General features: G+C 39.2%; 1 protein-coding gene and 1 long non-coding RNA gene across 2 annotated transcripts in view; one reads left to right on the forward strand and one right to left on the reverse strand.

Annotated features, from left to right (window-relative positions):
• The window catches only part of LOC116699838 (astrotactin-1-like), a 372,650-nt gene that overhangs the window by 269,346 nt on the left and 90,151 nt on the right, over positions 1 to 13,153 (reverse strand). The window contains 1 exon segment of the mRNA XM_032532626.1: positions 6,495 to 6,644. Within this exon segment, the coding sequence (XP_032388517.1) occupies positions 6,495 to 6,644 (150 nt within the window).
• Positions 4,766 to 8,030, forward strand: LOC116699842 (uncharacterized). The gene is made up of 3 exons (XR_004334524.1): positions 4,766 to 4,779; positions 6,797 to 6,802; positions 7,841 to 8,030. It is a non-coding gene; the product is annotated as an uncharacterized LOC116699842 (long non-coding RNA).

Below are 13,153 nucleotides of genomic sequence, written 5' to 3' on the forward strand. Positions count from 1 at the left end.
GGTTTAGCATGTTTCAATCTATCATATTAGCAAAAAAAGTTTGACTTAATTTTCACACCAATTTTGCATTTAGCTCTGAAAAAAAAAACTTTAAAATACAAGTACGGGATTAAAACTTCCAGGAGGACCGGTGAGTTAACAAAAAAACTGTAGTTATTGTGGCTGTAATTATCACCGGGTTGGGGGTAGATTATTACCCACATATTAAAATCACTGATCAGTGCAGGAATGTTAAAACCTCGTCCAGAGAAATGAATCCTGTCCAAATGGGGCTTACGTTAGAATAGGAAACCTTTGTCATGTACAGTGGTGCTCAAAAGTTTACATACACATGCTTAAGTTGACTAAAAAGAGGAATAAAAAAATCATGTTTTGGAAATTTATTTAATACCTAAATTAAAAAATGAGGTAAAATCCAACCTTTAAGGACACCAATTTTCTTTGTGAATGAATAACGTATTGTAAATAAATAAATGTTCTTATTTAAAATACAGGGGTCATAAGTATACATACCCCTATGTTAAATTCCCATAGAGGCAGGCAGATTTTTATTATTAAAGGCCAGTTATTTCCTGGATTCAGGATATTATGCATCCTGATAAAGTTCCCTTGGCCTTTAGAATTAAAATAGCCCCACATCCTCACATACTCTTCACCATGCTTAGAGATAGGCATGGGGTACTTTCTATAAAATCATCTCTCAATGCAAATCAAACCAGGTATAGTCTACGAAATAAAACCATGCCTATCTCTAAGCATGGTGAAGAGTATGTGAGGATGTGGGGCTATTTTAATTCTAAAGGCCAGGGAACTTTATCAGGATGCATAATATCCTGAATCCAGGAAATAACTGGCCTTTAATAATAAAATCTGCCTGCCTCTATGGGAATTTAACATAGGGGTATGTATACTTATGACCCCTGTATTTTAAATAAGACATTTATTTATTACACATACGTTATTCATTCACAAAGAAAATTGGTGTCCTTAAAGGTTGGATTTTACCTCATTTTTTAATTTAGGTATTAAAATAATTTCCAAAACATGATTTTTTTATTCCTCTTTTAGTCAACTTAAGCATGTGTATGTAAACTTTGAGCACCACTGTATGTAGAAGTACAATAACTCTAACATAGCATTAACTTTATCCACTCATTTAGACATCATTATATTGCATGGTCCACAACTAATTAGGAATAAATTATACCCAAGCTGAGCAATAATAATCATGAAATACTGATGCAGGCCTAGGGGCTACTCTCTTCACTCACTCTGACATTGCTTTCTCCCATTTGGCAACTTGGGTACTTTTAGTAGCTTTAGAGGTAACACTGGAGTCCATTAAATGTGCTCACATATGGAGTGAAGACAGGCACTTGGGCATCTTCAGCAAAAAGGTAGAGAGTCATTACCTTACCCACCTCCTCCTCACACATTCACAGAGGTTGTCCACTGAGGGCAACAATAGCTCTGTCTGTGCATATTTTATGACAAAGATGAAAATAGCTATCTGGAAACACCAACAACAGCAACTCAAAACTGCATGGAACACCTCTAATTGGCTGCTTAGACAGCCTCATTCCTATGCAGCTGGCTATGGAGAATACTAACCTGTACCTCAAAGTAGTGCAATTGTGTGTGTGTGTGTGTGTGTGTGTGTGTGTGTGTGTGTTGGGTGTGTGTGTGTGTGTGTGTGTGTGTGTGTGTTGGCTGAGTGTATTAGGAAGCAAATCCTTCTATTTTCATATAGCAAGCTGATGCAACTGATACAACAATTACAATGACTGGTCAGGAATCTTTCTGTTACATCTCTTCTGTATCATAATTTGCATTCTTGCAGTCAAAATAAAGAACATGCAACTGAATTAATTAGTTTACCGGTGGGGGCGCACTTGTTGGACCGTGCAAACACAGCGTCCCTCTTTCATTCTTTCAAACAGTTTCTTGAAAAGGTTGCTGTAGCAATATGCGCAAATTCAAAAACCTGGACAAACAGACATGCAAGTGATGTCCATAACCATCGTTAGCCGTCGGCTGGCACGGCGAGTACTCAGAAGACAAAGGGTTTGTCCCAACTCTCCCAGGTGGAGTCAAAATTTAAGACGACAACATTACAACATAACAACATTACATAAGAATCTAGACAATGTGGATTACTTTAAATACAGACATATTTCAAGTTACTGCTGGACTGAAAAACACAGGCTCTTTAGCATTATTTGGTGGTAGTGTTGTGTATTAGGCCTACAAAGATCTCTGGTAACAATGTCTTGCTTTTCCATGATAATCCATCGAATTTATATGGATTGCTAACAATTTGGACTAGTGTTATCAGACAGTGTCAGGAAGAGAAACATGACTTACTGCAATTACTACTGACTGTTTTTTTTTAAAAACCTGGTTAGGTTTAGGAAACTATAACTACAGTCATTATTAAAAGAAACCAATGTTGATTGTTGGTATATGAGAGAATGTGAGTAGCAGGTGGATGCTTTTGATGCCCAAGCCTCCATCCTGACCTACACAACACTATAACAAAAAAATACTTTTGTCTTTGCTTTGAAGAGACAACAGTAATGATGCACAGGGCCACATGAGCTCCTTGTCAGGACAACATACAACACATACTGGAGCTTGTTTTCATATTAGAAATAATTTTTCCCCGGCTCTGTTAAAACTATGAGGCAGACTTTTACAGTAGGGAAAGTGGTCATGGCAGGGTAAGCAGCAGAATTACGACATTCACATTCTAAAGTGATCACTAGGCATGTGTGCTTCAAATATTTGATTGACCAATGCAGCACTTTGCCAGATGACACTGCCAGACGGTCCTTCATTTTTTTGTGTGAGAACCCCTGCTGTGCCAACACTGCGATCTCATTAAAAGGTTTATTTATTTATTTATTTTATTTTGGGACGCACCCAGACTAATTTCTGGGAAATAGCTGGGAAGGTAAACGTTGCTATGTTGTTTACAGTTCACTGAAACCATATTACAGAATTTCTGGGCAGTTAAGTTTTTAATATCCCAACACCGCCATTTGGAGCTGGCAATGGTGCCTAGTGCTGCTTTCTGTTGGGTAGTTGGGGCATTCACTCTTTGTTTTCACCCTCTAGCATTGATAAAATAGGGTTTACTTGAATGTTGTTTTCCTCCTCTCTGTTTTTATGATCCAAGCTCTCATAGGTGGAAAGCCATGGTGGCTGCAGGTGTGCACCAAGGAGAAAAAAGAAGCTTTCTCTGAATCAAAAAGCCCAAAAGTCCCAAGAGTTGTGTTGGGTTTCTACTAAGCAAGAATGAAACGTAATTAAAATGGATGAGTGCTCAAACAAATACATAGGAGATCATTGTGACACACAGGCTTATGCTCTGGTGTTGTAGTTCTACAATTACATCCATCCTGACAGATTGAGAAGACTTCTGGATTGGACTGTGCACTACTCTTTTTTTTTTTTTTTTTTTTTTTAAAGTTTACTTCTGGAATTTCTCCGCAGCGCCTGACACCATATAATTGTTTTTTCTTGGGCTGAGAATAAACATTTGTGCAGCCAAGTGTGAAGGAAAGTGAATTATGATCTGAGGTCAACTAAAAACTTCCGAAATGACATTTTGAAAATGTAGCTGGCTCCTTTTTTTTCTTTGTGTTTATCATAATAGAATACTGTCTCTCCATTCCATGAACTTGTAACCTCTCTCTCTCTCTCTCCTCTCTCTCTCTTCATTTTCTGTATTCCTTAATCTCCTTTCTTATAGTACAACTCCTACACTATCACATCTTAGAAAGTCAGAGGTGAATACGAGCAAAAAAGGGAATTTTTGATGCCAGTGGTGAGTACAAATGAATCATGCACAAAAAAGTACTTTGGATTGATATCAATGGGAATATGGAAAAATATGGTTGCATTAGTTAGTAAAGAAATACCACTTAAACACAGAGATGTACAGTATATGTTTGAGGGTTAACGTTCGCTCAATGGTGTTGTAAGCCCCCAACGTCGACTTCCAGGCAGCGCTGCAATTGTTGACTTCAAGGCACCTAACCTTAACCCTAAGCATTGCGTAATCCTAGTGTATTCCAGGCAGCGCTGTCTGGAAGGCAACGTTGGGGGCTTAAAACACCAAACACCTTCACAGTAAATATTTTATTTATTGTTCAAAGGCCATTCATCTCTCAGGGTAAAATGGATTCCGTCACTGGGTTTATCCTCAGTATCTTGCAAAGACATTAAGTATCCTGATGTTTTTCTAACAAAGCCTTCGATTTTTTTTTTTTTTACTGTATTATTGATCACTTTTGTCCAATGAATTGAAAATGTCTCAGGATCCTTGGGACTTTTCCAAAGGGCATTCATTATGTCAAACCTGTGTGGTGGTATTCAGTGACTCACCATGATTTCTTACCTTCCATGGAGCAGTCATAGACAAACCTTTTGTAGATGTGTGCAGCTGGGCATTGATTGCAATACTCTTGTAATTTCAACACCTAATATCTCCACTCCATGCCTAATTTTCACTGAAATATTTTCACACTAGCAACAATTCACGTTTGAGCGTGCCATGGCCTTTGAAGTGATTCAATGATCCTGGGCAGATAAACAAATAACTAGGAATTAGACATAACGGTTTCCATGAGGCAGCAGCCTATGCACCTAAAAGTCAAACTAGAATGAATACAGTATATATCTCCATATTTCCATAGTGTAGCTCTCTATCAATCATTACAATTGTCAGGCATATGCATAATAGCATAACGGCAGCTGTACCAATTAAAAATATTTGTTATATAAGGCGTGACATGTATTTTCTTCTGTTCAACTTGTGTAACTACAGGGTTGCGTGGCGTGCTTTTAGCGCTGCCAAAACGCTTGTGACCTACAATCAATATAGGGCTGAAACGCGTCCCTGTGCACACAGACATATCACTGAATCTTCTGTTTGTCCAATGCGCTGCTTACAATATGCCCCCAGTGTACACATGGTGCTAAACACATTTTTTAAATTGCCAGAAACCGTTTTATCGTTTTTTTAAAAACATTATTATAGTTTATTCCCTTTCAGAAAAAGCCTTGGGAAAGAACTTTGTTTTGTGGAACATGTGTACGTTCAAAAGTTGTTTTAGTTGTGTAACAGAAAACAGATTGGACAGATAGTCTAGCTAGCTGTCTGGATTTACCCTGCAGAGATCTGAGGAGCAATTAACCATAGTCCTCATAAACCAGAGTTTAAATTTACAACACAAAGAAAGTGGAAGTAACGGACATATTTTCACATGTAAATCGGTAAACTTTCAACCAATATTAGAGTGGTGATGGTTGTAAAAGTGGAAAACGACCCAAAACGGCTTTTCATAGTTTTTTTTCATAGTTTTTCATAGTTAAATTTTTTTTCTGTCAATGTTGACTAAAGTGTATTTTATGATTCTAAAATCCCTATTTATTTACGTGGAATCTGGTGGGTTTAGCAAACGCAATTTTACGGATGTTTTTATAAAAAATCTTACTCTTTAACAAAAAGGTCAACTTCCATAGACATCCTTTCCATAATGTTGTCACTTAGAATATTGATCTGAGCCTGTAAGTTACAAAACAAGCACTTTTGTGAAGTTAAAACCAAGCTGGACAATTGCCCTATTAACTTACATTGTAGCTTGTTTTGCCGCTGTTGACCGCAGGGATCTCGCTTAATACGAGACCAATTTCAAAGATTGTTGTTCCCATCAGTCACTTAGGGCGTTTTCAGACCAACAGCCTTTAGTTTGGTTGAATCGAACAAGAGTTTGATTGCCCCGCTGGTGCGGTTCATTTGCCCCGCACCAGCGGCAATCAAACTCTGGCGCGCACCAAAGCGTACAAAACAAGCGTACCAAGACCTGCTTGAAGAGGTGGTCTTGGTACACTGTCAACTGACCCGTACTCGAACCGCACCAACTATACAAACTCCGCCAGTCTGAGCTAATGTCTCCTGTAGTCAGGTGTGTTTAGCAGTCTGCGATGCAGCAGCGCAGCAAACTCTCCAAACTGGAGAGGCAAAAACTAGATTTGTGTACAGTTTCTGTTAATAATGTATTGTAATATGTGTCCATTTCATTATAATATTCAGATTTATCATAAATAATTGAACATGCACATGTATTTTATGTTCCGTTAAAGAGGGGTGGAGGTGGGGTCACATTTGAGCATTTAAAAATGTACTTGAAAGTAACGCATTAGTTACTTTCTGAAGTAACTAGTTACTAGTTAGTTGTAAAACACTTTCCCAACACTGCACAGTACTTTCTTCCGGTATTTACTTTCTTGCTCCCGCCCCCAGACATATCCGACCAAAAAGAAGGCTAAGTCACCAGGCTTTTACCTGACAGCCACAGTGTAAAAATACAACAATGTTCATCTGTGGGTCTGGTAGGCGGGTAGACTCATGGAGCGATGGTGTTAAATGTGATCCATATTCTTCTATTCTCTGTGAGAGGGTTAATCTATGGGAAAGAGTGACTCACCACGGGTGTTGCTGGAGAGACGTTTACGTTGGCTGGTGGAGGTGTTGTGTGGAAGCAGGGTGTTCTGCTGGTGGTTGCTGTCGATTGGACTTGTGGCGATGATGTTGTCCTTGTATTTGTTCATTAGGGCCAGCTTGGTGTTGTCACTCACTGTGGAGAAGTGGGATTTTATTACAAACACAGGGAACTACAGTAAAAGCTAGAAGAATTAGAGGCACAAACTAAAAGCTTTCTCTCCAAAATGAGAAGGCAGCCACTTGGAAAAAGAACGTGTTGTTCTTGGCTGAAGGAATTAAAACAAGCATTAAGTATAGTAATGCTAAGAAAACACATCCAGCATGTTGTTTACCGTGCGTGCGTGCGTGCGTGCGTGCGTGCGTGCGTGCGTGCGTGCGTTGCGTGCGTGCGTGCGTGCGTGGCATGAAATTAAAACTCATTAAGGTGATTTGCAGAACGCATTTAAGTCTCAGCGGATGAAATCATCTATGTTGGTAAAAATCAAGGGATGAAGTTCCCGGGACATGATAAAAAAAAAAACTATATCATAGAACATGATTTCTCTAATACAACGAACACTTTGGTCCAGACTGAAATATCTGTACAATTATTAGATGGATGCTGATGAAATTTTACCAATAGAATAATTTCTAATGTTTTGAAAAGGTCCCAACTTTAACTGTTATAGAATAAGGTAACATATCTTCTGTGTCACAGAGTGACATGTTTAGGTATCACTGTTTAGTGCTAATGTTAGCATGCTAACAAAGTAAAACTTAGATGGTCAACATGGAAAAGATCCTACATTCTAAGCACCAGTATTTTAGCACTATCATTTTGAGCATGTTAGCACCGTGATATTAGCACTAAAAACAAACTTGTTTGTCTGTGATTCCTGACAAAAATGTGTGTGCACAACCATAGGAGAATTGAGTTTCAAAACGTGGTACGAGGAAAATAACAATAAAAAATGTAAATCTTTATAACATAGTTAAATATTCCCAAGCACATACATAAAATGCTCTCAACATTTAATTAAGCGATATCACACAAGAGTGAGTGGTGTAGCACACTATCCTGCTACTGTAAACTAGGTCTCCAGGTATGTTTGTTTTATGTTTATTGTCCCCATGGGGAAATTAGGTTGCAGCAGAAATTGCATCACATGGCATTTTTAAACAACATTAAGACAAACAAGACAAAGAAAACCTGTAACAGGTTTACATTGATACTCATAACATAGATCAGAGCACTCGGGCATATGGAGATAAGGTTCCAGACCAGCTGAAAAAAATAAAATAAAAAATAAAATAAGAAACCTTATGACTGTACAGGACCTTCATTATTAGGGAATTTGATGGCCTGTGGAACAAAACAGAACTTGGATCTGTTTTTTGTAAACAGAGGAGCACAGTATCGTGGTCCTGAAGGCAGCAGTTCAAATGAGGAGGCAAGGGGGTGCTTCTGATTACCCACAATGCTGTTTGCCTTTCTTAGTGTTCTGTTTTATATGTATTTTCCATACTTGGGAACGAAATACCTGATATTTTACTAATGTACTTTTTCTGTGCTTCAGTGGCGTTGCCAAACCAACAGATTTCAACAAAAGCACAATAAAATGATTGAAGTATACTGCTGCTGACGTTAAAGGACAACAGTTTCCTTAGAGAGAACATTCTTTGTTGGGACATAGTATATAATCTGTCAGTCCAAATGTCCCATTTAAGTTTGTGGTCGAGCACCATGCCAAGGTACTTATACTTTGTGACAGTATCTAAAGGATCCCCTCTATAAGAGAGGGTTTAGGGGATTGTGCTTTCTTAAAATCAATTGACATCTCCTTTGTTTTAGAGGTATTTGAAATAAGGTTTGACTTCTCACACCAGTCAATAAAAAAGTCAAGAACTGGCCCATGCTCTTCTTCTTGGTCATAGATGAGACTAACCAGGGCGGTATCATCCGCATACTTAATTAAGTGCCTGTAGGTAAAGTGCTGGTGCATGAGTTTGTGTACAGGATGAACATCAGAGAAGATAAAACACATCCCTGTGGAGATGCTGTGCATGTACATTTTGTCAGAGACTGACGTACCAACTCTGACTCGCTGTATTCTACAGCTAAGAAAAACAACAATCCATGAGACCACATCATCTTCAAGTAAAAATGTTAAAACATTTGCCAAAATACTGGGCTTAATGGTATTAAAAGCAGAAGAAAAATCAGCAAAAACAGATGAATGTGCAGAAGATGCAGTTGAGTTGCAACAGCATCTTCAACTCCTCTGAATGCTTGATACGCAAATTGCATAGGGTCTAGAAGATGCTGTGTTTTAGAGATAATGTAGCTCTTAACTAGGCACTCAAAGCACTTCATTACCAGTGAAGTTAACGCAATAGGCCTGAAGTCATTAGGCGCTTTAGGCCTGGGGATTTTTGGCACTGATACAATTGTGAATGTTTTCTAGAACGTAGGGACTTTTTTTCCTGTTGGGAGAGGACTTAAAAATTCCTGTAAATACAGATGTAAGTTGCTCCGCACAGTATTTAAGAACATCTCCTCCAATATGGTCAGGGCCAGGGCTTTTTCTAATATTACATCCTTTAAATAATTGGAGTACTTCTGTCTCTTTTATGCTTATGCTAGAAAGAAGTGTAGTAAAGGTGAAAGCCTCAGCACTCAAGCTGCTCTCAAAACGGCAGAAGAATGAATTAAGTTAGTTTGCCATTTCCTTTCCGTCATCATTGCCAGTCAGGGTAAAGCAGGGCTTTTCCCTGCCCTTGTGTGGAATGGAGGTCATGTTTTTTAATTCCTTTTCATGTCTCTCTGGAGTCGCCAGAAGCCAGGGAGGCTTCTAGCTTCTGTTTGTAGCTGAGCTTATCCAGCTGTATGTCCCTTTTTATTTCTCTCTGTTTGTCCCTCATTGCAGACTCATCCTGATTTTGATAAGCTTTTTTTTCTGTTTAATACGTTTTTTTTTCAATTTCCCAGATACCCAAGGCGTATCATTAGAATATACCTTGTATGTCTTTGTGGGTATTACAGACGCAGAAACAGATATAATCAGACACAGCCACAACCTGTTCATTAATATCCTAAGCATCAAATATTTCCCATAGTGTACACTCAAGACATCCTTGCAAGGCCTAAATGCTGTCATTACTCCACATCTTAACAGTCTTTATTTGAGGTTTTTCCCTCTCATATAGTCTCTTATAGACAGGACAGAGACATACCACATTGTGGTCAGATGCCCTCAGTGGTGGAAGCAGGGAGGCAGTATATGCGTCCTTAACAGTTCCGGAGCACATCTCCAGAGTCTGATTCTTCCTTGTGTGGCAGTCAACATACTGATAAAAGGTGCGTAAGGACTTTTTTATAGAGCACCTATTAAAATCTCCAAGAATAAATTTTGGAGCATCTGGAGAGAGAGACTCAAGTTTCTGTGAGGTATTAAATATGGTTTCAGTGGCTTTTTTAAAATCCGCTGTATATCCGTGTATATAAACCACGGTAAAAAAGATTTGAGGAAACTCCCTGGGAAGATGGTAGGGTCGGAGAGAAAGACACAACATCTCTATGTCCGGGGCGCACAGCTGCTCCCTCACCGTCACTGCCCCACACCACTCGTCTCTGATTAGAAGGCAGCGATGTCCGGGTCTCGGTCTCTTCTAAACACAGAGAAACCCGTGGACTCCATAGCACTGGACTCAATATTCTTGTCCAGCCAAGTCTCAGTAATCGCTAAGACACAGGCGCTCCTGTACTCGTGCAGGCAGCGGGCGTTGGCTGACAGCTCGTCTGCCGTTGCTCTCAGGGACTGTGCGTTGATTAGCAGGACTGTAGGCAGAGGGAGCTTATTCTTCAGCTTTTTCAGCCCGTGACAAATGCCGCCATTGGATCCACGTTTTCGCTTTTTCCGTGCAGTATCTGTGCTAGAGTTCTTTTTAAGACAGTTTGGTATTAACTCACCAACATTTGAAAAATCCGTTGGTAAGTGATTACGCAGCAGCAGCAGCAGAGTTTCTCTGCTGTAGTGAAACTCACGAACAATGCCGCCAGCAGCATCAGGATTGAGTCCTTGGGTGCAATAGTTGTTTAAAATCACACTAAACAAGCTGATCATGCAGCACAGGGCGAGATCCATGATTACTGCTCCGATGTGAGAAAGACGCAGCAATAAAAACAGTCACAATCACACAGGTAGACATAAAAAAGAAACAAAACAGCAACAAACAAATACCAAAGGCAGCCTCTGTGCAGCGCCCCAAGAGACTTTGATGCGAGTAAGTAATCACAGGCCGACTACTTTGTATGAAGTACGTATGTTTCCAATTTTTATGAAACCAGTAGTCTTGCTTCGCGCAGAAGGGTCTGGCTAGTCCACATAGCATTCCGGGATGGGAAAAATGTGCTCTGGTATATTGACATTTCTATAAACCAATCACAATCGCCTTGGGAGGTGCTAAATGCCGGACAGAGCCACGGTGCCGCCTGACACTGCAATAGCCTCTGGAAGGAACTTGTTTTAGAGTAACGTGTACAGCTCAAATGTTTCAGTCATGGAACAGAAAACTCAGATTGGACAGATAGTCTAACTAGCTGTCTGGATTTACCCTGCAGAGATCTGAGGAGCAGGTAATCATAGTCCTCAGAGTTTCAAATTACAGCACAAAGAAAGCGGAAGGTGACGGGCAAAAAGAGTGACCTCCAGCGGAATTTCAAGCGGTCTGGAGCAATGCCAGAAGTAGAACATCGTGGATATAGACTATGCATCTAGTGATATAAGAGTCTGATGACAGTCCACAACAGTAACAGTCACAGTACGTTGCTCCATCACTTCATGCTCTCCAGTCTGCCGATGTTTATATCATATGTTATATCATATATCGTTAGCTTCAATTTGAAGCAGCCTAGTGCTGGACCGGGCAGCTCACATTCCCGCAGTCTAATGAGCACAACTGAAGGTTTGCATTGAAGTATCCAGGCTTCTTTCCTTCCCTCGTCCATTTCAGACAACCATTCAGAAATCAACTTAAATGGTATTTGTGGAAATATATTCATCTTTGAGGTGCAAAGTTTCTTACAATTTAAGATACATACATACATATACGTGCATAGTCCCGGTGATGTTATTCTGTACATCACCACTCATTGAAAGCCTCTCAGAACTATGTTAATGAGAGATATAATGCAACAAGGCCTTACATTATTTTGTTCAGTTGTTTATTGACTATTTTATTATTTTAAATAGAAAGGTCAGGACAGCCAAAAAATATTTACAGAAATCTTTGTTATTTTAGTTTAAATTTCCAATGCCATTTTCTGAGTGACCTCTGAAGTTGTTTATATTGTTCAATATGCAGGCAGCCTTGCCTGCAGCCTGCATTTTCTATTTCTTGAGCCCATCGCATTAACCATCTTAAATGCATAATGCACACAGGATTACTCAGCTTTCCCTCAACTCTGGGGTGGGGCTGCACACCATGTGAGAGCGCTGCCACCATAACCGATCTCTTGACGAATCCGAGCAGTAAATGTGCTGCTAATTGAAATTCAGGACGTCCACTGATTATGAAAAATAGATCTTCTAGAACAAATTATTGTCAGGCACATAAGCCTTTTGATAATTCCAAGTGTGAGGAATTAACACTTTGAAAGAATACCTGCAGTTTTATATTTATATGTGGTGTCAGTCACACAACAAATGTTCTTACACTGATAATGAAAACTGCTAAAACAAATTCCTTAATTTGTATTTTCTGTCCTCTTTACATTGACAAAGCATTTGAAGCCTACGTCCTTAGTCCTCATTTTGTCTACTTTGACTCAGATGATTACTTTCCACCTATATGATAAAAATAACACCCATTAAGGTAATTCATTAAAAATCCAATTACTTCTTTGTTTTCACACTGATCATCTAAATGACGGCAACTTGATTATTATATAACTATACTGGTCCCTGCTTAGAAAACAATTCGTATACCCTTATGTCCTCAATAATAGAAAATGTAACCACACACTGTCTTATTACGTTGTTTTTGTTTAATGTAAAATGTATGGCTGTGTAGGAGGAGGAAAAAAAAATGAGGCTAATGAGATAGGCGAAAGCTTCTGCCGCAGAATCTAGGTAGTTTGTTATTTAAAAATTATTTTAAAAGTTTCATAGGCAAAAAAGCAATATTACTCCCCTGGTATCCCAACCTACTACATAATAATTAAAACACACTTTAGGCTGAGAATGCATTATTTAGTAATTATTAATATTTTTTTTGTGGGGCTGGGAGCCTGTTAATGCATTCTTCATGAGATAGTACAGATAGACAGGAAAGGGGGGAGAGAAAGAGGGACGGTTGAAAGGACATGAGCTGAGGTGGAAACGTGAAAAGGAAAACATCTAGATCTTTTACACTTATATATTTTTAACAAAATGTTGGATGTACACGGACAGGCAAAAACTCGCCGCATGGAAGCCCATGAGATGCCGCAGACAGAACAAGTGATGCTGCCCACTCCTTCATTGCTACACTACAGACTCAACACCCCTGATGCTTAAGACCCCAGTTTAGACTGGTCCTCTTTATTTTGTTGACTTAGAAAGTCCATTACCCTTAGTGTTTTTGAAGTGTTCTTGTAGTTGATTTAATAAAACCTAGAATCTT

This window comes from Etheostoma spectabile, chromosome 12 (assembly GCF_008692095.1).
Source record: "Etheostoma spectabile isolate EspeVRDwgs_2016 chromosome 12, UIUC_Espe_1.0, whole genome shotgun sequence".
Lineage (NCBI taxonomy): Eukaryota > Metazoa > Chordata > Actinopteri > Perciformes > Percidae > Etheostoma > Etheostoma spectabile.